This window comes from Pogoniulus pusillus, chromosome 3, assembly GCF_015220805.1.
Source record: "Pogoniulus pusillus isolate bPogPus1 chromosome 3, bPogPus1.pri, whole genome shotgun sequence".
Taxonomy (NCBI): domain Eukaryota; kingdom Metazoa; phylum Chordata; class Aves; order Piciformes; family Lybiidae; genus Pogoniulus; species Pogoniulus pusillus.
In genome coordinates, this window is record NC_087266.1 from 49,321,936 (window position 1) to 49,348,778 (window position 26,843).

The 26,843-nt window shown below is 40.4% G+C and overlaps 1 protein-coding gene across 1 annotated transcript in view; it reads right to left on the reverse strand.

Moving 5' to 3' along the window:
• The window catches only part of KPNA3 (karyopherin subunit alpha 3), a 46,353-nt gene that overhangs the window by 15,141 nt on the left and 4,369 nt on the right, over positions 1-26,843 (reverse strand). The window contains exons 2-7 of the mRNA XM_064176092.1: positions 11,861-11,905; positions 5,224-5,313; positions 4,975-5,004; positions 4,823-4,875; positions 4,638-4,733; positions 1,100-1,185 (exon numbers count right to left, since the gene is read on the reverse strand). Of these exons, the coding sequence (XP_064032162.1) occupies positions 1,100-1,185; positions 4,638-4,733; positions 4,823-4,875; positions 4,975-5,004; positions 5,224-5,313; positions 11,861-11,905 (400 nt within the window). The remainder of the gene's footprint in view (positions 1-1,099; positions 1,186-4,637; positions 4,734-4,822; positions 4,876-4,974; positions 5,005-5,223; positions 5,314-11,860; positions 11,906-26,843) is intronic.

The window sequence follows — 26,843 nt, forward strand, 5'->3', positions numbered from 1 at the left end:
CTGCTTTAAGTCTTTTCACAACATCTTCTTCATTTCAAGCATGAGCTAAGCAGATTTTGGGAGACACATCCCAGCTTGAACTTCTAGTAATTGTTCACGTAATAGCACTGCTTTTGGCCCTACTGTACATATCTTTATTCTAATTTTACTTCAGGGTTTTTCCCAGATTTTTGTTTGTTTAATGCAAGGCCAGTACTACAAACAGCCTTCTCCTTAGATTCATTCACTCCAACATGATAACGTTGGGGGACTTGAAAAAGGAAAACCACCCAAACACTAACCAATGAAGAAGCTGGAAAAGAAAACCCTCGGGATCAGATTTTCAAAGCTACTTAGACACCAGAAAAGCAATCTAAACCCAGAGATGCCCCAGTCACACGAGGAGGTTTTTTCATAAACAAGACATTGGGGGGTCTGGAGCTTTTTAAGAAGGCTTTGGATTTTTATCCAAAGCTGAATTTGAAAAGCATTCTGACTTTATTGTTCCAATATCAACTACACAGAATCAAACAGCGAGATAATGTACTAGCTAGTAAGTGTATAAATTAGCATTTTGATTTCAAAGGCAGGTTCATACACTTAAAAAAGAGGAAATAGCTAAGTCACTGTTTTCTCATATTCAGTGTATGCAGGAGATGATAATCATAACCTCAAGGAAAGTACAGCAATTTCCTTAACTCTATTTAAACACAGAACCTTACATAAACTATGTGCATTTAGTAATTTTAGTAAGATTTATGAGCATACCTTTGAGGTAGAAAGAATTAGTTCCTAACATAAGTTTCAGCCATAAGAGAATTAACAGTACCTTACTTCAGAAATATACCAAAGAGTGAGAAAGTACTAAGTCTTTTTTTTTGGTCATACTTAAGTCATCTGTCATTCTCTGCCTTCTTCATTGGAAACTCAAGATGCTCAGTATCAATAGTTAATTGCAAACGGATTCACGTTTAAGAGCAAGTTTAGGTGTTTTTGTGGAAAGAGGAGAGACAGGCATTTGTTACATTAATGCTTTTGCTAACAAATGCCATTTCTTATCCAAGTATTCCCTTTTCCCCCGATATCCACCACCCCTCAACAGGCAAACTGCAATACTTACTAGACTGTACAACTGCTTGAGTCTGCGCAGAAGTGCCCGATGCTATGTTAGTCAATGCCCAGGCAGCTTCAAATTGTAACGAAGGACTGTAATGAAATCATTTTATAGTAGTAAGTTGAAACATCATCTGCAGATTATTTAATGGTTCACTTCAGTATTACTGGCTTAGCCACTCTGAGACACTCTGTATTTACACTCTACACTTATGTAGTGCCACTGAGCTAGAACTTTTTTTAAATGCAACCTATAGGCCTGGACATTTTAGAGTAAAAGCTGTAAGAAAAAAATACAGAAAGTAAGATTTTACGTTCTGTGACTTTCTGAATTCCACCCCTCACTCTGGCTCAGCAAGTCAAAGCAAACAATAAATAGAAGCAGTAATACTTGTTGAAGCACAAACCAACCAATGAAGCTGATCACACCTCTACTCAACCTCCATGATCTCTTACAAGAAAGACTTTTAGCTCCCATCATCATAAAATTATATCTTTGTAAAGGGTAATAGAGACCTCTTCACACCTAACTGATCCAACACAATTCATACTTAGGGAAGAAAGAACAACTGCCTTGCTGCTGCTAGCAGCTCTCAATAGATTACTCCTGTCTGACCACAATTAATGAAAAGTCACTTCTAACATTACAGCCCACATCAAGTGTAAGCTGGTACACAGGGATCAAGACCTGTATGAAAACTGACTTATTACCTGGAGATAAAGTTAGTTACAAATATTGTGAAAGCCAGAGGAGTATCTCTTCCAAGACCTCTCAACTGCTGTCTATGCCAGCAGTAGCTTAGTAAAACAGCTTGTACGAAAACTGTTGCTCAAACAAATGCTAAAGGCTAAGAGTTCTGAAAGCTCTAAGAGAGCTTTGCAGCATGAGGTGGTCAGAGTAACAACAGCAAGGTGTCTGGCTTTGAGAGAAGCAGAGAATAGTTACTATTAGGTGACTGTTATTTATTTCCATGGTTTTTTGGGGTCTTTGTTGGCTATGTTTTAAAACCAAATATTGCATTTGCTTTCTGTAAGCTTTTTCTGGCCATTACTTTCCAAAGAATTTTAAGATTTTAGCGGGGATAGGATTGGAAAAAATACAGATAAGAGGGGTCAAGATGTGTAAAAACAAATAGTATTTGCCAGCAGCTACCTATAGTTACGTTCTAGGCTCAAATGCACTAAAATTCCAGTTCTAGGCTGGTTCCTTCTTTTCTTCCTCTCAGTTATAACTAGAGCAACTTTAACAATCTGTTATGAAAAATGTTTAGAGAATCTAACTCTACAATGTATTATGTAGCCACCACAATTAAAAGCACTGCTTAAGAAAATGTTGAGTTCAGTTTCAAAAGGCTAATTGGACGTTTACAGAAGAAAAGTTTTAGAACAACTAGACAGAAAATTCAAATTACAACAATTCTCACAGCAGTGAAGCATCTACTTCTGGAGCAGACAGGCATTCATTACCCATGCAAACATTCTGCCCTGATTGGACTGCTACTGCCAGCTGCCTTCAAAGCAACTGTTCTGTTACACAAGCTAGAAACAACGCTACTCACGCTTCATGTTTTTGCAACCACCAAATTACATCCAAAATGCCAATTTGCATTTTTGAAGTTCCCAGCCCATTTGACAACAGAAATCTCCTTGAGAATGGAAACTGCGTAAAGACATTTATGGCTGTCTGAAGCTAAAGATAGGCTAACCCCTCTATCTCAAATGCATTCATTTCCATCTAGCTGAATAAAGGGTTTGCAGGTTGAGGAATAGGGCTTTTTTCTCATGTCATTACATTCTTAAAATCAGAATCATAGAATTAATCAGGTTGGAAAAAACCTCCAAGATCATCCAGTCCAATCTATCGCCCAACACCATCTAATCAAGTAAACCGTGGCACCAAGTGCCTCATCCAGTCTTATTTTAAACACTTCCAGTGAGGGTGACTCCACCATGTCCCTGGGCAGCCCATTCCAATGTCCAATCACTCTTTTTGTGAAATATCCAGCCTACACCTCCCCTGAGCCTTCTCTTCTCAAAGCTAAAGAACTCCAGCTCCCCCAGACACTCCTCACAGGGCTGTGCTCCAGCCTCCTCACCAGCCCTGTTGCCCTTCTCTGGACACATTCAAGCACCTCAACATCCTTCTTAAATTGAGGGGCCCAGAACTGGACACAGTACTCAAGCTGTGGCATAACAAGTGATGAGTACAGGGGGAAAATTACTTCTGTAGTGCTGCTGGCCACACTATTCCTGCTACTGTCCAGGATACCATTTGCCTTCTCGGCCACCTGGGCACACTGTTGGCTCATGCTGACCTAGCAACTATGTGTTAATATTCTGCATCTCCTTTGCTGAAGCTCTTGTTCTCCAACAAAGAACACACTCACTGTGTTGTACCATCACATGAGGCAGTAGCACAGAGCCAGGAAGGAAAACACCGTTCAGCTGAGAATGGAAGAAGCTAGAAACTTAAGCTGGGTCCAGTTTTCTTCAGTATCTTTATCAACAACCTGGATGAGGGCATACAAAACTGGGAAGGGTGGCTTATGGCAGACTTATGAAGCTCAGTAAGAACAAGTGCAGGGTCCTCCACCTGGGGAGGTATAACAACAGGCACCAATACAGGCTGGGGGCTGTCCTGTTGGAAAGCAGTTCTGTGGAGAAAGACCTTGCAGTCCTGGTGGACAGCAAGTTCTGCATGGGCCAGCAATGTGCCCTTGTGGCCAAGAAAGCCAATGGCATCCTGCGATGCATCAGGAAAAGTGCATCCAGCAGGTCTAGGGAGGTTATTCTCTCCCCATACTCTGCCGTGATGAGATGACACCTGCAATACTGTGTCCAGTTTTGGGTTGCCCAGCTCAAGAGAGACAGGAATCTGCTGGGGAGAATGCAGTGGAGAGCCACAAGGATGACTGGGGGGCTTGAGCATCTCCCTCAAAAAGTGACTGAGAGACCTGGGGCTGTTTAGTCTGGAGAAGACTGAGAGGGGATATGATCAATGTATACAAGTATTTGAGGGGTGGGTGTCGAGTGGATGGGGCCAATCTCTTTTCCGTGGTCAGCAGCAATAAGACAAGGAGCAATGGCTACAAACTGGAACATAGAAGGTTTCATGTCAACATGAAGAGAAACTTCTTTACAGTGAGGGTGACAGAGCACTGGAACAGGCTGCCCAGAGGGGTTGTGGAGTCTCCTTCTCTGGAGACTTTCAAAACCTGCCTGGATGCATTCCTGTGTGAGCTACCCTAGGGGATGCTGCCTTGGCAGGAGGATTGGACTTCATTTCTAGAGGTCCCTTTCAACCTCTAAAGTTCTGTGATTCAGCAAAGTTTTCCCCAATAGCTTGTTATGCTCAGGGTGAGCTCTAAAAGTGACATTCCAGCAACAAAATAAATGCTCCTGCAGAATTCATGGTTCATCATGGAACATGATCCACTGTGTCAGATTATATGGTGATATGAGTTCTCAGTTTCATTTGAAACAATGAGATGGACTTTTGGATGCAGATTGTTAGTAAAGGTGAACATTTTCACAAATATACTTACTTATCATCTCTTTCTAGGCATTTCACCAGAATTGGTAAAATTCCTGATTTTATTAGGTCATCAATAGGTGGATTTCTGTCACTGGATAGGAGTTTTCTGTGAAATAGAATGTGAAAGTGAAGTAAGCCACTTTGCTCATGAAAAATACATAGGAAATACATTTCTGTGCCTGCATTTATTTTTACCTTGCAGCTTGGACAGCACTCAGTTGGATCACTGGGTTATCACTTGTGGCATTCTGAAAAGAAAAAAAGCCATACCACCAAACAGCACAAACTAAAAATGCACAGAACATGCACTCCTAACAAAGCCCCCCAAACAGTTCAATGTCACATACCTGCAGAATAGCTTCTAGTGTTACGTTTTGCTTGAAAAGAAAAAACAAAGATTCAGTCATTTTGTTGCTGAATTGTACTCTTTTTAAACATGTAATACGATCAAACTCATTTGAACAGTGTCAGTTACACATTTTGCTTTCAGGTAACTGCAAGACTGCCACTATTAAAGTGAAAACACAATGAACACAATGCATTGTTTTGAGGTACCACTGAAGGTTTAGAAACAATTCCAGAATCAAGGAACTTACTGCTTTGAAGTCAGCATCAACATCAGAATCTTCTAAACTTTCTTCCTGGGGAACATTTCTCTTTTTCAAAAGATGTTCATCTCTTTTGTTCTGTAAAGGAAGAAAAATAAAAGCACTTAATGCTCATTAATACAGAGTGAAAGTTCAACAGAAACATTCAAAAAGGTTTAGAAGAAAATGCCTATTTTAAAAAGGAGACTAAGGGCTGATCTCATTAACGTTTATAAATGCACAAAGAGTGAGTGCCAGGAAGGTGATGGAGCCAGGCTCTGCTCGGTGATGCCCAATGACAGGACAACAGGCAATGGGCAGAGGTTGAGGCACAGGAAGTTCCATGTAAACATGAGGAAAAATTTCTTCACTGTGAGGGTGACAGAGCACGGGAACAGGCTGCCCAGGGGGGCTGTGGAGTCTCCCTCTCTGGAGGAATTCAAGACTGGCCTGGACACATTCCTGTGTGATCTGCTACGGGTTGGACTAGATGATCTTTCCAGGTCCCTTCCAGCCCCTAACATTCTATGATTCTTAAAAGGCATTGCAAGTGCTAGTAGGATTGAGAAGTTTAGTGTTTCATGCAGTATTTCAACTCTTCAGAATCTAACAGCTTGCTATCACACTATGACATTTGAATGAATTGAAACAACAGTCTCGGGATCAATATTGCAGCAGTTATTTATAATACACATGGAGCTGCATTGCATTAACATTTAGACACACAAAACGTAAATCATTATACAGTACAAGATCAGTTTTCAGTTGAACCTGCATCAGTTTCCTGGCTGTATGTATTTTCATCTTGTGTGTAAAGTAGCATGCCCTATATACATGGCACTTGTACTATTTCCCACTCACACTCTGTTGAATCTCTGACTTCAAGCACCTTCCAGCCACAGCTCATTTAAGGAACTACTGAAAAAAAATTACCTTTTCAGTAATGATGTACCCATTTTAAACACTTCTACCTTGCTTAACTAAAAGCTGTGAACACTAGTGCCTGTAGTGCCCCAATTGAAGTGATGCTCTGAAAGTCTTTACTGAATACTCTCCTTACCAAAGTTTTCTTAGGTGGGCTACCCAGTGAATTTCTAGTAACAGCTCTTGGATATGAACCTGAGGATTCAATGTCTTTGGTGGTTGGGAAAGGACCATCAGTTAGCTCTAGTCCCGTATTAGAACTCATTAACACCTAGAAAGATTTTCTTAAACCACTGCAAAGATGAACAGGTTGACCTCATGATCCTACAATCTAATCCACAGGTATTCAATTATACACCACATGCTTTCTGAACCAGGTTCTTTGCATCCAAGAGCAGACACATAGATTCCATGACTTGTCTTCAAACAAAAAGCACAGCTACAGATAGGCAATTATAAAACAAGGTTGACTTTGCTACAGTTGAATTCTAACTCACCCTTGAGGCAACATCACGTGTTTCTGTTTGGCTAGAGCATATCTTTCTCAGATAAGCAAGGTGACTAAAGATAGGTAGAGACATACACCAGTGTGTGGCTCAATGGTAGTGTCCAGACCCACTCCTGGGGAGGGGTCAAGACCACCTAGGGTCAGTCTCAAGGTTACTCCCCCTGGAGGGTTAACCCTGTGCACATTGTGAGAAAGTTTTCTCCCTAGGGTTGTTAATTGTTATCAACAACAACCATAATAGTACTTCCATTTGGAAGAGCCAGTCAAGGCAGTGTAGATATGAGCTCTTTCCAAGAAGTTTTAGGTACCGACACTGGCTAGGAAAGCCTCCAGCACAATACATTAATAGTATTCCGTGTTGTTGTCACTGCAGCTGTTTGTTTGAATTTGATAGACTTAAACCTACAAAATTTCCCTTACATTGAAAGCTATACATTCACTGACCTGCAGAAAGGTGTGTAACCAAACAGGTTTTACTATGCTGATCTGGAAAATGTGGACTTGACATTTTTCTTTTGTAGTCTTAGACTTTTGGAGAATTAGAAAAAGATTCTTCCCACCCTGGCTCTCCAAGCAACATGAAGAGCCTTTCTTCATGGCATAATACTTTATTTAGGAGGTACTGTGGACATAAGTGATCTTATTTAAGACCAGAGCAGGGACACCAAAGTATATCAGAGAAACAGACATAAAACATGTGTCTACCCATGGCTTCTTAATCCACCACTTGTTGCACAAATAATTGCTTTGCCTTGCATCACACATAATTGGCAATTAGAGCTTTCATGAGCACGTGTTTGAGCTCTCAGAGGCAGTTGACTTTGCAAAGGAAGTCAGAAGTAAACCTTGTGAGAGATCCTGGAAGTTCTTAGGATTCCAGTTAGTTAGCATGCCTTAAAGGAGGACATGATCTTCTGTTTCTGCTGAGGTTAGGAGTGTTAAGGCGTCCTTTGAAGGGTAGCGTCAAACTCAATGACTGCAGCACTGACCTGGGTAAGGACTACTTTTCTCAAAGCACACAGCAACTCAAGTCAAGCTTCCTCCTCACAGAAACCCAAGCATCTAGAACTGCAGGATTTCTTAGGCCAATAGAGTTAAAGACTTCATTTAGATATGGAGCCTTAAACTGAATTCAGGGTCTGCTGGAGAGTGTCCAACAGAGCTACAAAGAGGACTTGGGACTTCAACACCTCTCCTACAAAGACAGACACAGACCTGGGGCTATTAATCTTGAGAAGAGAAGGCCGAGAAGGGATCTCATAATCGATAAATGTCTGAGGAGTGAGTGTCAAGATGATAGGGATAGTGAGTTTTCAGGGGTGCCCAGTGACAGAACTAGGAACAACAGGTACAAGCTAGAACACAGCAGCTTTCACCTCAACACGAGGAGACACTTTTTTATGGTAAGGGTGACAGAGCACTGAACAGGCTGCCCAGAGAAGCTGTGGAGTCTCCCTCTCTGGAGGCTTAAAAACCCTGCCTAGACAGGTTGCTGTGCAGCCTGCCCTAGGTAATCTTGCTTTGGCCAGGGAGGCTGGACTCAAGATCTAGAAGTCATTTCCAACTCCTAACAGTCTGTGATTCTATGAATCCCAACCGTTATTTGTTCATTCCTCTTTAGAGTGAGATTAATCAGCCGGGTTAGCAATTAATTTTGGGGTCCCTGTTGCTAACAGAGAAGCCTTCATCATTCTATGATGCTGAAATTAAATGGTAAACATTCTAAATCAAACTTCAAGGAACCGAGATGAAGTTCAACATCTAATCCTGAGGCAGTTTATCCACCACCAAAACTACCATGGTTATGTTGCTTGCTAGAAAGCAAGACAGCTACTTCTTAATCTCTTAGGCCCACTGATGCACTGACAACAGAGCCAGAGAACAAGACCATTTTCCAGAAACACAGTAGGTCCTTTCCCCAAAACAACATAAAACAAATGTTCAGCAGGGCCAATGTGGAATCAGAAAAAGGGCACTTGACCATCAGGACCATCATCTGACTGGCTTACAGTGCCAACCCATGCCTCAGCCAGGATTCTGCCAGTTGACTGCTATCCTTTTATATCAGAGATAGCTTTGTTAGCTCAATTCCTAAACAAATAACAAGTGACTGGGAAAAGAAGGAAAAAAAGGGGGGAAAAAGGTAAAGTTTCCTTCTGAAGAAGAATTGTGGTGTGAAGATGTTGACTAGAGGTAACACGCTCTCAAAACACAGAATATGTTGCTGTGGTGGTTTAAGGCTTATTGGAAAACTACAGTAAGAGAAACCAGGACTTTCCTGAAACCTCAATGCAGAACCTGAATGAACAGGGCATTGGTTGTACAAGAATAATACTGATGAAGTCTGTATCATTCACTGGTTTTCTAATTGATATAAAAAGCTTACACATAAACAATTTCATTCCTCTTGGTTTTGAGGCACTGGCTCTGTTTGCTGTTCTTCACTCCCCTCTAACTCAATCCAGTAACCTTGACTGATCAGGTAACAGGTGAGATCTTGCTGGTTTTCCATCTGGAGAGAGGGTGGCATTGGCTCCCTTCTGGGTTTCTTTCTTTGTCCAGGGAGGGAGGGGGAAGTTTGGGTTTCTCTATTATTTCTAAATTGTACATAATCATAAACACCTGTAAGTATATTTTGTATATATGCTTGTATATTTCGTTTTGCTGTAAGATACAGCTTGATCTCACATCCAAGCTGTCTGAGCCCATCTGGTAAATCTTGAGTTGGTAGGAGGGAAGTTCCCAACCCACCACAGTTGCAAATGCACCTTGATGTCTGTAATCTTGAAAGAATAAATACCCCACACTAATGCATGCAGAAATTGTTTACTGCTGTTTAAAGCTGTGCATTTTTTGATTATTCAATCTTACAAAACAGATGTAAGCAACTTCAACAGCTCCATTCACTTAATATTTATATACACAATGATTCAACAGACAAACCGATGACTAGGCAGTGCTTTGACTGCAGAGGATCAAGAATGTTCCCAGTTTGCTCATTCCCTTCAAAAGCCTGGTGCACACTCAGCATCTGGGTAGCAGAGATAAAGGGAAGATAACCATTTGTTCTGAAGAGGCATGGCTAGGTGGATTACTGAGGTCCTGCCAACCTGTGTTTTCTGAATTCAGCACACTCATGTTAGATGTAAAGGTGGAAGATTGAAGCAATGGTCTTACAGCTTAGCCTTCCCACCGCTGAAGCTCAATGAAATATAACCTTTTACATTTCAGTCTCAAATTCTGTACCAGAAAGCAGTGGCCTCGTATCTGCTACAGACTTTCCACAGCAAACCAGCTGTCCCCTAGCAGCGGTTCAGTTGCTGCAAACCAGAAACTCGGACACACGCTGAACCTCCTATGAAAACAGATTTCATCTGATCTCTGCAGTGGAAGATGTTCAAGCAAAGGCTCCAGAGGAACACAACTTTCTGTGTTCAAGTTCTGCAGCTGCTGTTCACTGTTGACTTACAATCTGACCTACATCCAGTGCCCAGGCTCCCCTAAACCTGTAACTGATCTCTGCATGTGCCACTTTCATAGCCAGTTCATGACACACAATACATGCAGATCTCTTCAGCCACTTTCTTTGCTTAGGAAAACATGAAAGCATTTAACAGTTTTGAGATGACACATCATGCTCATGTAAGCACTAAGATTATTTCTTTCTTGGTCAGCTGGGTCCAATTAGCTTTCTTCAATTAATTCTTATAGTCTCAGGATGAATGGTACGAATATTTTGTTTCCATACTGTAAGGAGATACAGGATTTTTTCTGCAATGTTTTTAGTAGAGGATCTCAGGAAGACATTAGCACAAGATTTTTGGCAGCTCCTACACAATCAGGTGATAAATGCAGACCTTTTTTTCCAAAAGCCAGGCTCAGCTTTATCAGTGTAACTTCTACTCACAACCCCTTCACTTCGTTTTCAGCAAGGTTTTGTCCTCTCCCTCAGTTTGCAAATAATGAAATCATAGGAGGTGAAGTTAGGTGGGCATGCACTCCTAAAGGAAGCACCACTCACAGACCATCCATGACTTAAGCCATAAACTGCAGATATACACCAAATGGGAGACTCAAAGGAGCTTGGCCTACATCTAGAGTATTCAAAATATTCAAACATTCCAGCCAAGTCATTAACAAAAATCTTAGAACACAAAACGTGAGGCCTTGAAACACAGTGGGAAACAGGCTGGAGATCCAAGTTAAGAAAGTCTGTAGAAAGTAGAAGCAATTCAAAAGACAAAAAGCAATCATGTTCAAAACTTCTGCATTTATCTATGTAAATAGAGGACAAACAACTAGCCTTGCTTTGTAATGCTGCAGGAAGTGTCCAAAGGACGTAACAGATCACAGACCTGAGTGCCTGGCAACAACATACTTAATACAAATGGGAATGCTGTGTTAAGAATTGCTTTTCACTGTCCCATTTAAACCCTGGATGTAGACTGCATCCTTCCAGACTTCCAGAAAGAGAAAAGGCAATTTGGATCTGAGAAGCAGCAACAAGTCAAGTCTAGGACACTGAATGTTTAAGGAAAGGGTGAAGAACCGCATTTGTCTCAAGAAGATAAAACTAAAAAGAGCTCGCTATCAGTCCTCAAATATAGTGAAGGTACCCAAAGTCAGGCAAAGGTTCATCTCCTCTCTTTGCACATGAAACTCAAGGGTAGCTGAGCTTGTGAAAATGTCCTTCAGCAGTGAGTTTTTAAGGTGTCTAGAATGACTGCTGGAAGAGTTACAAATGCCGAGTGTAATAAATGGCACATTTAGGCAGAGCACTAATCTAGATCACCACTCAGGCTCATGATCTTCCCAGCTATACTGGCATTCACCCAACATAATCAAAATCTCACCCTAAAATTAACTCCCTCTATAGCACAGAAGCAGTGATTTGCAGAGAACAAAATAAAAGAACATCCACACTTTCTAAATGTTAAAACTCTCCTTTTTCCCATTTGGAGACTTTAAACATTTAAACAGCTGATACAGAAACTGAACATGGATTACTTCCAAGTGATACACTGAGTTAAGCAGTACTATTATACTGCACTGAGCTTAATGAGCTGGAGAGTAGAACTAACATTAGAATCCACAAATTTTCAACTTTTCTATGTAAGTTTGGGGCCACAAAGCAAAGCTTATGGCAAAATATTCATCCAGGACACTAAAGCACTATTAGCAAGGCAGCACAGAAGATAAGTAAAGCAGACTCACCTTCCGCAACTCAATTGTAACTTCATTTCTGTGTCTTCTCATAGTCTGTACACAAAAAAGATTTAAATTACTTGTATGCAGAGAAAATAGCATTGTTTAAAATCAGTTGCTTTCAGGTCAAAAGTACAGTTACTCACAAAAATATAAGGAAAATAGTGTGCATAATCTATAACTCAATCTTTCCTAGGAAGATGCACAAGGTTTTTTTAAAGATTATACACTTTACTGAAATCTTTGTCATAAACCACAATAGGTATCCCAAAGGCAATCACTGACTTTCCCATGAAGTTTCACTTAACTGTGTGTTTGTATGTGCACCCCAAAAGCAGCAGTAAACACAAATTAAGACAGTCTCATATTCATGCGTGATCGCATTCACAATCTAAACACGTAGCCTATGCCCATTATCTGGCCAAAACTCAACCAGGAGTGACAGAAGGCAACTGAGCTCAATGCAAACAAGACAGATTAGGCTTGTGGCAAAAGGAAACAAAGTAGTACAGTGATAGTGAGTCTGTTTAGAATCTATAGCCTAAATACTGTAAAGGAAAGTCAGCCCATAAACATCTCAGCTCCTTGAATATACCGGGCACTTAGGACACATTGCCTACAATGCTGCTTATGCCTCTTAGCTAGAAGATATCAAAAGACTGGAAAAGAACTATTTTAGCCTACTGAAGACAATCTCCTTAGGTTTGTTTTAAAGTCAGAGGAAAAGACATGTACTATCAAAATGCAATTCAGAGAAAATCAGGTCTAGATGACTGCTGGCAGCCTAGAGAGATCACCCACACTAACTAAAATTAGCCTTTTAAAATACTTAGTATGTCCTATACTTGCTGCTGACCTTCACCACTGCTATCACGTTCCTTTTAAGTTAGGACAAATAACTTGCCTGTGCTAAAAAGTACGAGTGAAGTACACACAGGAAAGACCAGCACTCCCCATCAGCCACCTAAGGAAACGCCAAACCTGCTAAAGCTCTAATGCAGGTGCACAAAACAAGCAGACTTCATGCCATGGACCCATACAGAATGCAGTCTCGATCTTTAGAACATTCTTAGCCTCACTCTTCTCAACTAGTTTGCATAGCAGTATTCATTCAATTATCTTAGGTTGACTTGAGAGTAAAGAGGGCCTGTCGTCCTCTACGCTGCTTGATTAACCAACTCACTCGAGTAAACACTGACACAATTATCCTTTGACATCTCTAAGCATGAACCATACTACTTTAAACAAAGCAAGTCCTCATTACAGTAAGATGACACTGGGCACTACAGCAACTATCAGAACACTTCTTCCCCTCCCCCCCCCCGTTTTGCTAAATCATTTCATTCTTGTGGCCATCGTAGCCTGCTGCAAAAGCTCAGCATGACAGGATGAAATTGCTGAGGAATGGGAGTGGGTATTGGGAAGGTAGGGAACCTGAAAAGCCACTGCAGGCAACTAGCAATCCACTCCAGTTTCACATTCCGTGAGAACTTTGTATTTGAATAATCTTAATAACTGGGTCAAATTTAGAGGCACTAAATAGCCTAAAAACGTTTTCCAATACCTCTTCCCCACAAAAACTGCACTTCAGTGGAAACAATGCAGTTATGGCCTCTCTTTTCCCTATCTTAGGTTTCTGCTGTAAAACCCTCTTCTCTTCACCATTCTGATAGACACCAAAGTTCTTTACAGAACTTCCAACTACTAACACCTCCCCACAAATGCCCATTAACACTTTTTCCCCAAGCCCCAGATGTTAAGACTCAGTGATGTAAATGTTGCAAGATGCTATTTATTTTTGACTGTTTGCCTTAGTTACAATTTACTCTTACGTTGTTTGTCATTTATCTGTGTGAAAATACTCTAGAACAATTTCTAGTGGGCAGAAAAAGATCAGACCTTTAAGGAAAAAAACATACATTTGCCATCTACCTCTCTTTGGAAGCAAGGGAGGCTTAGGGAAGACTATACTATGTTGAACAGTTCAGCAGCTTGATAGTTTTTGTTTAGAAAAACAAAAAAACCCACAGTGTAGTCCCAGGCAGGGCATTACTTCTCATTTCATCAGTTTACTCTAAGCCCTCTTCTACCAATGCTTTGACAAAAGACAGTTACTCAGAGTCATTCATCGACAAAGACTCTACAGGGAAGACCCTCAGCTTCTTTCCAGGGGCAAATAATTCACTCAGATTTTCAGCTGGTGTCTCAGTTTTGTTTCATACTTCTATTATTTCAGGCCCACTGATCATACCCTATTACAGTTCTGTCTAGATTTGTTTTTACTAGTTCTTCACTTTCACCAAGCTGATCTTCAAAGCATTTGACTGTGCCATTATGGTTTTACACTTGATGTGTAAGATCCACACAGATTTCTCCTCATTCAGCAAGCTACCACTCTTTAGAAACATTCTTCAAAAAGATTATCAACCCTGTGGACATTTTTGCTGACTAGTGGCATACATCTTCTGACCTTTGGTAGTCTTCTTACAGCAACCACCATACTACCTGAGTTTTACCTTTTTGGCTGCATTTCCTTTGAAATTTACACACGGTTCCTCTTTCAAAGCAGCTTTGGTACATTTTGCTCCTTTAGAAGGCTGAACAGGCAGTACTCACCATAAAGTCCAGAGATGGTTCACCATTCACAGGGTAAGGTTAGTAACTGCGGATAGCACTTAGCCATAACTTCCACAGAACTAATAAAGATTACCTGGCCCCTACTGAACTAAGGGCTCCCAGTCTTGCCAAGGCTCCTGCTGGCACAGCATCTTTAAAAATTCTGCATGTCGGGGTCACCAGAATACCATAAGATTGCACCACTAAGGCTACAGTCCTCCTACAGGTATATAGAACTGAAGGTCCCACAGAGCTAATGGTGCGTTCTGGCAGTTCAAAGTTGGTTGCCATGGTAGATCACGACCAGTGCTTTCAGCTAGTTGTATGCTAACAGTAGTTCTAACCCAATACTTCATGTCCCCCACATATGGATGACCATTGTATACCAATATATTTAAGACTGTCAGTTCCACTTCATACATGTCAATCCCTGCATTCATAGACTGCACATGAAACCGCTTTGTGTGCACCTCACATTGGCCTGACTCCCTAGTTTTATGCCTGCTACTTAATTGGAATTTGATGAAATTGTTCCCCCAGTTTTTCTTCTTTATCACAGAAGCTCATACCCTAGGGATAGACTGCTCTATGATAGCCTTACAAATGCTTGCAATTTTTCCATCCTTGCCTTGAGAGGCCATAGTATTAAGATCAAAACCATGCTTTAACCTCATCTGATTACAGGAAATGCAGGTATACATAGAGCACCATACTACATCCTGGAGTTTCCTGATGGGCTTTTACAACCTTCATTTCAAAACTTGCAGGCTTCAGTGGTTGTTAATTTTCTTACTGATTTGGCATATGTAAAGCCTGTGTTTCTGATGATGCATTTTAGAAATACAGCAGGTTATCAGCACCTTCCTACAGCCTCAAGTAGTAAACACACTATAATCCAGCACCATATAAAAGAAGCAATCTTAAGTACCACTGCAAGCCTCCCTTTAAGAAAGCATTACCACTGTAAGGAGAATGCCATATTTCTGTACTAGCTGCAAGCCTCAGCACGCAGAGAACTGATATGCATTTGCTAGAGATTTATACGGTACTAGAAAGGATAAACACTTTCCCCAGATAACATAGGTCAGCTAAAACAGGGTGAAGAGACAAAATTATTCTGCAGCTTAACCCCATGAATTCATTATCACCTTCCAGACTGGAAGGACTACCATCTGCTAGACTGTACATGCAAAACTAGTTGAAACCTAGTGAGATGTTACCAGTGGACCTAATAGAGTATTTGGCACCCAGTGTCAGGCTTCAGCCACTTCTCTGCTTGAAGTACAAGTAACTCCATCTTACACTGCAACAGCACACCTTAAAACTTACTCTCAAGACAAATCTGAACTGTTTCAGACAAAAAATAATTAAAATTAAAAAGCAAGCCTTCCAAATGAACAAACAAGCCTCCCAAACCTCAAGAAGTAAAACTTCAGCAGAGGCAAAATGTTACAAATCCCCAAAAAAGATAGCAGTTTATTCCTGCAACACCATTAACTGCAAGGCTGCTTGAACAACACCCAAGGCACAAAGTAAAAATAATTATCAGTCAGCATGTACTAGTAAGAAAAAAGAGCATACAACACATACCAAGCTGTGCTACATTACATCTTCATTGTTAGATGACTCGTCAGACCTAAGTTCATAAAGCTTTTGTACCAAGAGATTTCTTCTCTGTGAAGAACAATTGCTACCAGTGTTTTTGACATAACCACAATAATGCACCAAGACCTGTAAAGTCATGCTACAAGTTAAAAGTATTTCTAATTTCAAGTTCCTCAGCATTTTGGTATTTTACAGAATAAACCAGAACCTCCCCAAAAACTGCTAGATGCTGTTAGATAAGTAAGTGTTCTCACTGCTGCCCTTCGAACACTCTTCCAAAGCTAGATACAAAGCATTACCTGCCAAACATCTCTCCCTCACCTATCACTTGAAACAAAAAATAACCACTAGTTCCCTAAGATGAAACTATTTTCATATGCCAGTAAAGAAATCACTACACACATTAGGGCTGTTGTGATAAGGGCTGCAAGGAAACTTTGTTTCACAGTGATACAAAACACAAAATTGCTACGTTGACAAAAAAAACCCAAGCTATTTAAGAGACACCAGGCCTTGAAAGCAAAGCAAGTCTCCAGTCCCAGAAAGAGGCTCCAAAGAACGCCACTCCTTGTAGAACTGTCTTCGACACGTTCAGCTGGGCAGAAATGACACAGAATACAGGCGTCTTCATCAGTTCTGGTATCTCTCTTCCAAAAACAGGCTGACCAGACACTCAAAGCTGTTTTAGAGCCACCTGTGGAGAAAGGAACTGCTTTCCTGATTTTTCAGACAATAGCTTGCCACAGAATATGAAACTACTTAAAACTTTTCATATCAAAAAGCAATGGCTAAGAGAACTCTGAAATTATCACCGTAACAGTAACCCTTACCACTAGCCCATTCAAACAATTTTTAAGTGACTGAACATTTGGGATCCTTTTGCTCAACCACACTGACTGCACAGCTACCAACTGTGAAATTCTGTACAAAGCTGCCTAAGATGCTAACTGCACGTTAAGGAGCAATTATCACCACTGTAACACCACTACTTGATGCCTTAAGACAGCCTATGAACACCTCCCTAGCAAACAACAACAAAGAAAAGAAAAAAGAGATTACTTAGAAGTTTCGAGTAGCATGAAGACTTTAACAGAATCGAGCCTAGAAAGCTTCCTGAGCCTTCATTTAACATCAACAACAAAAAGTTAGTTTCACTGCCTAATTCATTAAACTACCTGCAAAGACAACTCATAGAGCTCCTGAAAACAAACAAAAAACCAAACCAAACCAACAACAAAAAACCCAAACAAACGAAACAACCAACAAATAAAATCACCAAACACAATGAATCATAAAACCAGTCAGCTGCAGTGTCTAATGCACGTTATAACAAAAGAGTATTTTCCAAAGCCCTCTAGGAAATATGTAGTGTGTTTATCTTGGGGAAAAAAACTCAACCAACCAACCCTCCCCCCAAAAAAACAAACCCAAACACTACAACAAACAACTCAAAGCCCTACCAAAGTTATATGAAACTACAAGAAGAAAATTCAGGCTAACTCAAAAAGACAAAAATCAGGTCTCAAAGCAGTCAGAATAACCCTTCCTTCTCTTGAAAGAATGATTTAAAACACTGCTACTGTTTCATGCAAGTTAGATCTCATTCGTGATGAAAGATCTGAACTAGTCTTTGGGTTTCTGTTAATTTGAATTTTCTACTTCATATCTAAAAATCAATTTTAATTGATGAGAAGCACTTTAAAGTCCCCTAAGTATATCACTTTCGGAGACAAGAAACTCTGGATAGTTGGTAAGATTACTTCATCCCCAGTTACAGCACAAATAAGAAACCTGAAACTATTAAATGTGCGAATGATACAACCTGAGAAGCTCAAGTCTTTACTTTCCCTTTGTCACGCTGGGTGTGGCTGTTTGAGCTAGATTTCTAGCTAAGACACCAAAAAAATTCCCAACAGAGCAACTTAGAAGTGGAAGGTCTAAGTGGAGAGGTGAACATCCTAGAGACAGGCCATATAGTGGCGACAATGGGTAAGTTAACTATTTCATTGGAGCATCAAGAGCTTTAATTTGCAGGCACAGCTTGTATCCTCCCCTCGCTGCTTCTGCTGCGCCCGCTGCTATCTTCCCTCGCTGCTGTTTTAGCTGCTTTGCCGCTGCTTGACCCCTTCCCCATCTTCCTTAAGGATATTTTATTTTTGTAATAGTTTATTCTCCTTGTACTGTTATATTTAAACTATAGAAATACAATTTCATTTTTCCTGACTTTTTTCCAGAAAAAAGTGTTGCAGTGAGTTTATTCTCCCGGGGAGGGATCTGCCCTAACCCAGGACACTGGGATAAGGAATTCTAAAGCGAAACTAAAAATGAAGCTCATGTATAAGGTCTTTAGTAATGCAAAATTCTCTATACCAAAAGCCAAATGTTGCAACAGTAAATTATGTGAAATTTTAACCATTTTTATCCACATCAGTTGTGTCAGAAGGAAGATTAAAACAGAACCAACGTTTCATGACTAGCAATCTGCTTACCACTGAAATAATGAGAACTGGTGCTCAGTGTGGCGTTGCCTAAACTAGCCACCTCATTAAGTGGGCTATCTGAGAAGTGCCATCTTTTAGTCATCATATTTACATCATGTCCATTGCAACAGGAGCAAGTCCAGAAAACACCAGTGATGGAGAGGCAGCAAGTATTTTTTATGTCACACAGCACAGAGCTATTGCCTGTGCAGCTGCCCTATAAGCAGGTAGCTGGCCATCGCTACCCTCCTGCACACTTATGTGCCACCAGCTAGTCCAAGGAAGTGGGAAAGCCAGGCTCAGCTTGGCAAGGTGAACACCACGCACCCATGTCAGTGGATATTCTGTGGATGCAAAAGAAACGTTTTCAGGATTTTTAAGATGCACATTTTTTTACTTTGGAAAGTCAAAAGAGAACAAATTCACTGACTGATTCCAATTTCTCTGCAACTATAAACTCACTGAAATGTAACAGGTCATTTAAATCTTTATTTCTGTTCTTGCCTCTCAAAAAAAAAATCAGAAGGTATGTGCTTAAAGGAAAGAGCTACCCTAGATAAATGAGACAGTAGCTTGATTAAACATACAGGATACCCAAAGATCTAGCACTTGCAAGTCAGTTCCAGACTACTTCCACCTGCCTAACTGAAGGAAAAGAATCTGGCCCAGCTCCAACAGCTGGATTGGATTTAACTAATACCTCCCCTCTTGCATATAAGCATACCCTAGAGTATAGTTTAGATACTTCACAACACAGGTGTGGTGCCATACAGTGAAAGGAGAAGGTGTTTGTATTGCTGAAGTAAACACTGTTTTTTTATCCTGTTTATTCCTCATTTCTTCTCTGGCACCTCTTAATGAACATGAAATACGGCAATGACACCAAAATGCAGAAGCCTCAGGAGATGGGCTGGGGCTGGGCTGGAAAAAAAAAGGCAAGTCATTTTTTGTATACAAGAGAGGATGAAGGTTGGCAGCTGCCTGTTTGGTTACCATCAGAAGTTAAATATTCCATATTTGCCACAGGAATATGATTTTTTAGTAAGTGCGAAGTTGAGGCTCAGACTGATGATACTGCTCTACTTACTGTCGTTCAGCTGGCTGCAGGCAAAACCAAAGAGACGCTGATAGAAGGCAACACTGCTACTCTACCAGCTGACACTTCCAAAATGTATATTGCTTACTCCAAGAACTGTGAGCAAACACAAGAAGAACTACTAGATCTAAATTCTGGGAAAGCATCATGATAGTCTGAAAGTAAACACAATAAAAATTGAAATAACTAGTAGCAATGATCTCCTCTATCTTTTCTGGATGTGACAAGAGTTGATGTACATACCAAATGGTTAGCCAAAGTTAACTCTTCCTGCTAGGTTTATTCCTTTAATTACAAGCATCATGGACTGTTACCCAGCCTTTTTTTCCACCAGTTTATGCTCTAGGCTGATTCTTGCTCCCTAAACCTAGTTTTGAGATTTATCCAATTAGCTTCTCTAAAGCTCCAAACTGTCCTTCTAAGAAAAAGTGATGTTCTTTTCAATCACAGGCTACAAAGTTAGAACAACTTCACCTCTGGCTTTGTTATCAAAACTCAGTATTAAATTATGCTGAACCAGTTAGAAATCCAGGCAGGGGTATGGATTCCACAGTACAAGCAATGGATCTACCAAAGCAGCCAAATTCACTTGCAGCGTGCCTGTCGCCTGACCTGACACTCCAGGAGAGTTTTATTTCATTAGATTACTACTTGACCAAGAAATATTTGCTCCTTTCTTAGAGCAACATTGGGTTATTTTGCAGGAAGTATTCAAACTTGGTTCAGACTGTCTGTGTGCTGCAGAACATTAAAATGAGAATGCTCCCTTTTGACTTGTAACCTTTAACGCAGTACTAGGTATATCAGAAGCAGAGTGCAACATTTACACTGCTGTCTGTTATGCCATGATCTGTCTGGGATTTGTGTTCCTTCAGGTTAACGAAGGCCACTGAAGGAAAACCAGATCTTTAAAAGTTCAAGCTGCCACAATGTTGGGTGGTTTGCAGGGTTTTTTTTCCACCCTTAGTTTGAGGCCCTTAAAATGAGTATCAGCTGGTTTTTGCTAGCCAGTCTGTGACAAGATAATTCGAGTGTCTGAACCTGGCTAGTCACAGCAAACTGGATGTATGATATCCACCACAACTCCTTTTACTTAGTGATGGGCAGTGACTCACTGAAGTCAGATATGCATGCCAATAAGAAAAGCCACGAGCCTCCAATTATTGTTGCACCTGGAGCTGACTCACATGAAAGCCCATCCACATTATCTTCTACTGTTCCAGAAGAACTTGGAAGAAAAGCAACTGCTAAGTTTAGTTCTTACCAGCCTTTCTGAAAGCATATTTTTGAGGTCCCAATATCCTCTTAGCCATTTGTTTAACCTGCACACTGAGGGACTACCAGCATGAAAGTGAGACATGAGCACTCATGTTTTAGTTTGTATATACAAATTACCAAATACACAAGTAGAGACATATCAAACAATCCTCAGGACACTGGACCTGAAACAATTTAGTTAGATGCATTCAACACAAATTGCACCAATAACTGAAGGATGTAAAGCAGTCTAGAGCACAAGCAACACGTTATCTACTCTTAATCAATGAAAGAGCTGGAATTCTCTATTGAAACAACTGAGTAAAGATAGAACCTAGCAGACTTCCAGCTACTGCTGTTGTGAGTCAAAGACATTACAGACAGTAACAAACTGAACAGCATTTCCAGTCAGATGTGGATCTTTAGACTATCAACCACACCTTTACCACACAGTCATACGGGGTCCATCTGAAGTCAAACTAAAATTTCAAGGTAATCCCATAGCATCCCATGTTAACTCATCACTGCTGGTCTGCCAACAGGCAGGCAGCAAAAATCACCAACTCACTCAAAATACTTGTTTGTTCTTGTAGTCCTAACAAGAACCTACCCACATAGCGCTCTGAAGAGCAGCGACAAAGCAGCCATTGCTATGTCTACTTTGGTAAGTGGATATAAGAACTTATCTGTGGAGTTAGTTATTTGTGCTGCAGTCTAAAAGAAACTACTGGTCTAAATAATACCTGTATTAAGTCTTCTTTTCCTGTACTTTTTAGAAACAGAAGAGACAATGAATTTTACAGTAATGCCAGCTCTGCATCATCTGAATACTGCAATATGCCACATAAGCACCACAATCAGTGGATAACCAACTACAAATTATTCCTATTTACCATTTAAATTCGAAGACTAAGGCTTTCTGACACACTCTGAAGATAAAAGGGTTTGAAATTTGGTACAATTTGACGCTACAGGATCTGTTTTCACCAGTACCCAGACCCCTAGTCACATATGTGAACAAGAAAAGATACTTGTTATTTGCCTGTACTGCAGAAACAGTGTAGCAGACGTCTTAAAAACCTCACAGAAACAGAAGTTCATCCTGTCCTTGAGGGAGAGTAAGTGAAGCACCTACGTATCACCACCTCTGTCCTCTCCCAGATTTTCTAAGCAAGCGTCCTTCCCACTCCCCCACCTCAGAGGGGAAAGTACACTGACTTGTCTGTTCAAGCAGAAGAGTTGATTGCCATTCCTAGAGTCCCTTTTCTCTTCTATTGCCTAGACAGTATAGGTTGAGCTTTTGCCCAACAGGTGTTACCAGATACTTAATCCATCACTTTCAACGGCACACTTTAGACACAATATTTGCCTTACTTTTGCACACTACAAAAGCAAAACACAGCCAAGAAAATTAAAATTACTGTTCACAGTATCCAGGTGCAAACATCAGACTAAAATTTTGATCTTTAGATCAGCATAAAGACTTCAATTCTTTTGAATGTAAAAGCTTTCATAAAGTTGTAAAATTACATTTTCAAGGACCTAATCAGAAAATTAGGTGTTTGGTCAGCAAGGATTCACAGACTTCTGGAGCAAAAGCCACAGAACATTAGACATTCTTAAGCTTGCCAAACATTTATATTAGTTTACCCCAGGAAGAAAAAAAACACCCTGCATACACAAAAGCAAACCAATGAAAAACTAAAATAACAAAAAACCCCACCTCGCCCACAAAAAAAATCCAAAACACAACAAACAAAAAACCACACAAACAAAACCCAAACAACTCATTACACCAGATACCACACAGATACCTTCTTGTGCAATCTATGTTTGAACAAAGACTCCTCCTTCCCAGATACTTACACACTCTTCAACTATCATATCTAAGTACCTCTAACAATTATTCTATAATGTACTTTATGAACACCTCCCTGTGAAGTGAAAAAAATAAAGTCCTATGGTTGCACCTATCAAAGGGAAAAACAATTTTAATTTGCATGCATCCACAGGGCACCACGTAAAAAACAATTCAAGTCCCTCTTCTGGTCTACATTCAACCACAGCCATCTTTTTTAGTGTAACATTACATGGCTTAAATCACTTTTTCCCCATTTTTTGAAAGACATAATCAAAAGGCAGAAAAAAGATTAAGCATGTGCTAGCTGCCTAATTAAATCTATGAAGAGATCATTCTGCTCAAGATGCAAGAGAAAACAAATTCAGCTGACAATCAAGGAAGATGATGGAGCCCTGGGAATTAAAAAATACATTCCAGCAATACCCCATAATATTTTAGGAACCTTGTCAGCAATCCTTCTAATTTAACCCTTTCAGTATCAGGAATTCTAGGTGCTTCTACCTCAATTCTTAATATAACATATTTCAAGTTTCTGCCATTTGAATGTTTTGAGTATCACACTTCTTGCCTCAAAGATACCTTCATTTTCCCAAAATCCCATAATCACGAGCTTATACATCCTCTCATGAAAAGAACAGCAGCTAGCTCTACAAAGGTGCTTAGACATTGGGGTCTTGTTGGACAAGAACACACACAAAACTCCAGACCTTACAGCTGCAGTGCCCACAGACACACAGGTTACACTGAGCACAGAGGTAAAATGGGCCATATCCCTACCAGCAAAGAGTATGGGAAGAGGGTACTGCCTGTGTCAGAGCTTCTCAAGCATCTCTTCTTGTCTGTGAGGTTGCTCTTTGTTCAGTGTTACCATACACTAGCCATTTCCAGCCTGTGTTCTTACACTCTTGACAAACAGCTGTTAACAAGATCTCACCTCTCTTGATGTGGAAAGCCTTCTGTGCCAGGCTGCAGGTCAAAAGTTTGGTGCAGGGAAATCACTACCACTGACTTTGTATCTACCATTTGCATGCATGAAAAGAAACAAGAGACCCTATGTCAAAAATCCTCACGTAAAGATAGTATCTGCTAGTTCAGGTGACTTTAGCTTACCTAAGAGACAAAACACCTCTCTGGGTCAATTCATCAATTTTGACTTACACTGTAGTCAACCAAGAAAAGGCAAAGACTAGGACATACCTCTAAGAACTGCAAACCTGAAGTCTCTCAACACACCTGTCCAGGAATCCCTTAGTGCATCTCTGACAACTTGGCCACAAGTCACTCTAGAACCTTGTCTGAATACCTGGCCACTGTCTCATGCAGATGAGCTTTCACTATGTTCTACACCAGCAAGTTTGCAATGGGGCTTGAGCACTTATTAAAATACATCTCTATCAAGGCTAACAAGTCAAACTATGAGGAAGTAATTTCTTAAAGCTGATTTGGCAAATCAACTATCATTACCTCCAAAGTTCACCTGTTACCGAATTTGACAATAACCAAGGTTAAAAATATCCAAGAAGAGATCTTCAGCTAGTCAGACAAGAGGGAATGAGGGAAACAAGTCATTCAGTAATGGATGTTTGAATGAGGAGGATACTAATTTGTGTCTTCTTCTGCCACCATTTGTTAAATACACACAAAATAAACTTTAGAGTTTACAAAACATTTAACCTAAAAAAAGAGACATGTGCCAGCTGACCCAGAAGAAACGATATGGTGTTTCCCCAGCAGGCTCAGTGGTGTCAATCTGACTATGAATGAGTAACAACCCAACAACTAAATATCGCCAGACAAAGGTATACCTTCTCCTATCCACACTGACCTCTCTGAGCCACAACTGGCCTTCCCCAGGCATGAAGGGCTGGCTTGGGAAACCAAGCGAGCAGAAAATTAAAGAAACATGAGGAGCTTTGCAACTAGCTCACTCCGAGGCACAGTTCTGATGCAGGTCTAACTTTCTGGAAGAAACTAGCTCTTTTGATCACCTATGTCAAATTTTGTGCAATGGAATGTAAACCCCACAGCTCCTGCTGTAACAGAAGTAATCAAGAATATTCAGTCTCAAGTCTCACAGCACCAGGTATTTTGGAGATAACTGATAGTGCCTATCTTTTGATAATATACAGGGGTTACATTTTTTTTCAAGTCAGTTCACTTGGCAATTTGTCTTTACTACCTGATGACACACCCCATCACCTTCAAACAGTTCACTGCCTCTTCTAGCCTCATCTCATAAATTAGATGCCTCATTCCACTTTCAGTCCCACAATAAACACAAACCTGATCACTCACTCGTAGCTGGTACATCCTCTCGATCACTCTTTTCTGATAGCACAGTTTTGAGGACAAAGTCTCCCACTTGGACTTGTGCTGGAAAAGCCTCATAGAACTTATATAAAAATAGTTAAAGTGCTCTTTAAACTAGTAAGAGTTACACTGCTATCAACACTGACCAGACTTTGACAGTTTACAAGTTAAAAATCAACCCTCTAATAGAAGCAGCTTTTAAGCTATCTGTGCAACTGCTACAGTATTAGAAATATATAAGAATGGAGAAAAACAAACTAATTACAGGAAGATTAGCTAAGGCTCGATCTATCACAACAACAAACAATAACTGGGCCCTGATACAGCAAGCAGAGATCCCAATCAGCTTATGAAGATTATGTTCACCGTGAGATGCCATCTCCAAACTGTTTTCTCCACAGGCAGTTCTGAAATAAACAATGACTTCCTAAGGTATCCATGTCTTCAAATGCTTCAAAATGCAATACATTCAAGTCCTTTAGAACTTCACAAGGAAAATAAAAGACAGCATATCTAAGTGGATTCATTAGGTGTTTGTTTTCTGCCAGCAGTTGCTAACGTTTCACAGCACTGTACTATTTACTTGCAGACTAACTAAAGTTTAGAGAATTCCATAGCAATACCAACTTCTTTCCTACATCTGTATCTTTCTTCCTACCCATGTAATTATTTTCAAGGTACGATGATCTACATCTGTATTTTCCCAGGAGTATATGTACTGGCCTGAAAGAGTAATAAAGAAGCTGCAGGAGTCACAGCTTGGAAACTGTGCATAGTAGTACCATATCTTACATCAAATCTAGTCCCCAGCAGAAAGCTACCTGACACAGTTGCTTCCACTCAAAACTACCAAGATTCACCCAGCCAGTATGGCTATTGGGACAGCAGCTACAGTACCTCAAGCCAACTTAAATCAGCTGTTACAGCCTTACTCCCAGGCCTCCTTTTTCCAGTATCCACTCTTGCACCAAAGTGAAAAGCAGAAAGATGATCAATCTGTAAAAGCAAACTTCTGAAAAAAACTGGATTGCTGCAAAGGAGATGGGAATAACAGGATTTCTGATACTGCTACAAGCCTTATTTGTTACAGACAATGTTTGAGGGGAGTAGGGAGACAGTAAAACTAGTCAATGCAGAGAACGAACAGCAGCAAGATCTGCACTCGTAGCAGCATGTGTACTCATTCTTAATATTGCACAGCTAGAGTACCTTCACCTTCCTCAGGTGCTCAGACACTGCACAGACTTGGCATCCCCAGAATTAGAGTCTTCTGCTGGCAAGGAAGTCATGGCAGCATGACAGAAAAATGTGACCAAACTCCAAGCACCCTCATGAACTAGACCCACACTGTTAGTAACGCAGCAACAGTAAATACACCAAAGCTGATAGAGCTGGTGATGGCTAAGCCCTCTTTCTTTCTCTGCCTCATCTGGTGTCTAGATGCTGAAGATACAGAATAAAAATGGATTCTTTTAAAGTCCCTGGATCCAAAGATGATACAAATGCCCTTCCCCCAAGCCTCCCCCCGCAAAAAAAAAATCCAAAACTGGGGAAAAAAACATTCATGGCCAGGACCTCTGAAGTTTAAACTCAAAAGAGGAGTAGAGTAGCTATGTGTCTTTTAGGAAAATAGCCTTCAACAAATTTCAGGTTAATCCTATGGTCTAAGCAAAATAAGTTGAAGGACTTGTGTTCATACTCCTAATCGTAAGACAAGCATAGAAAAGAGAAGATTTTAATCCCAGCTATTGAAATGTTTTTACAGAA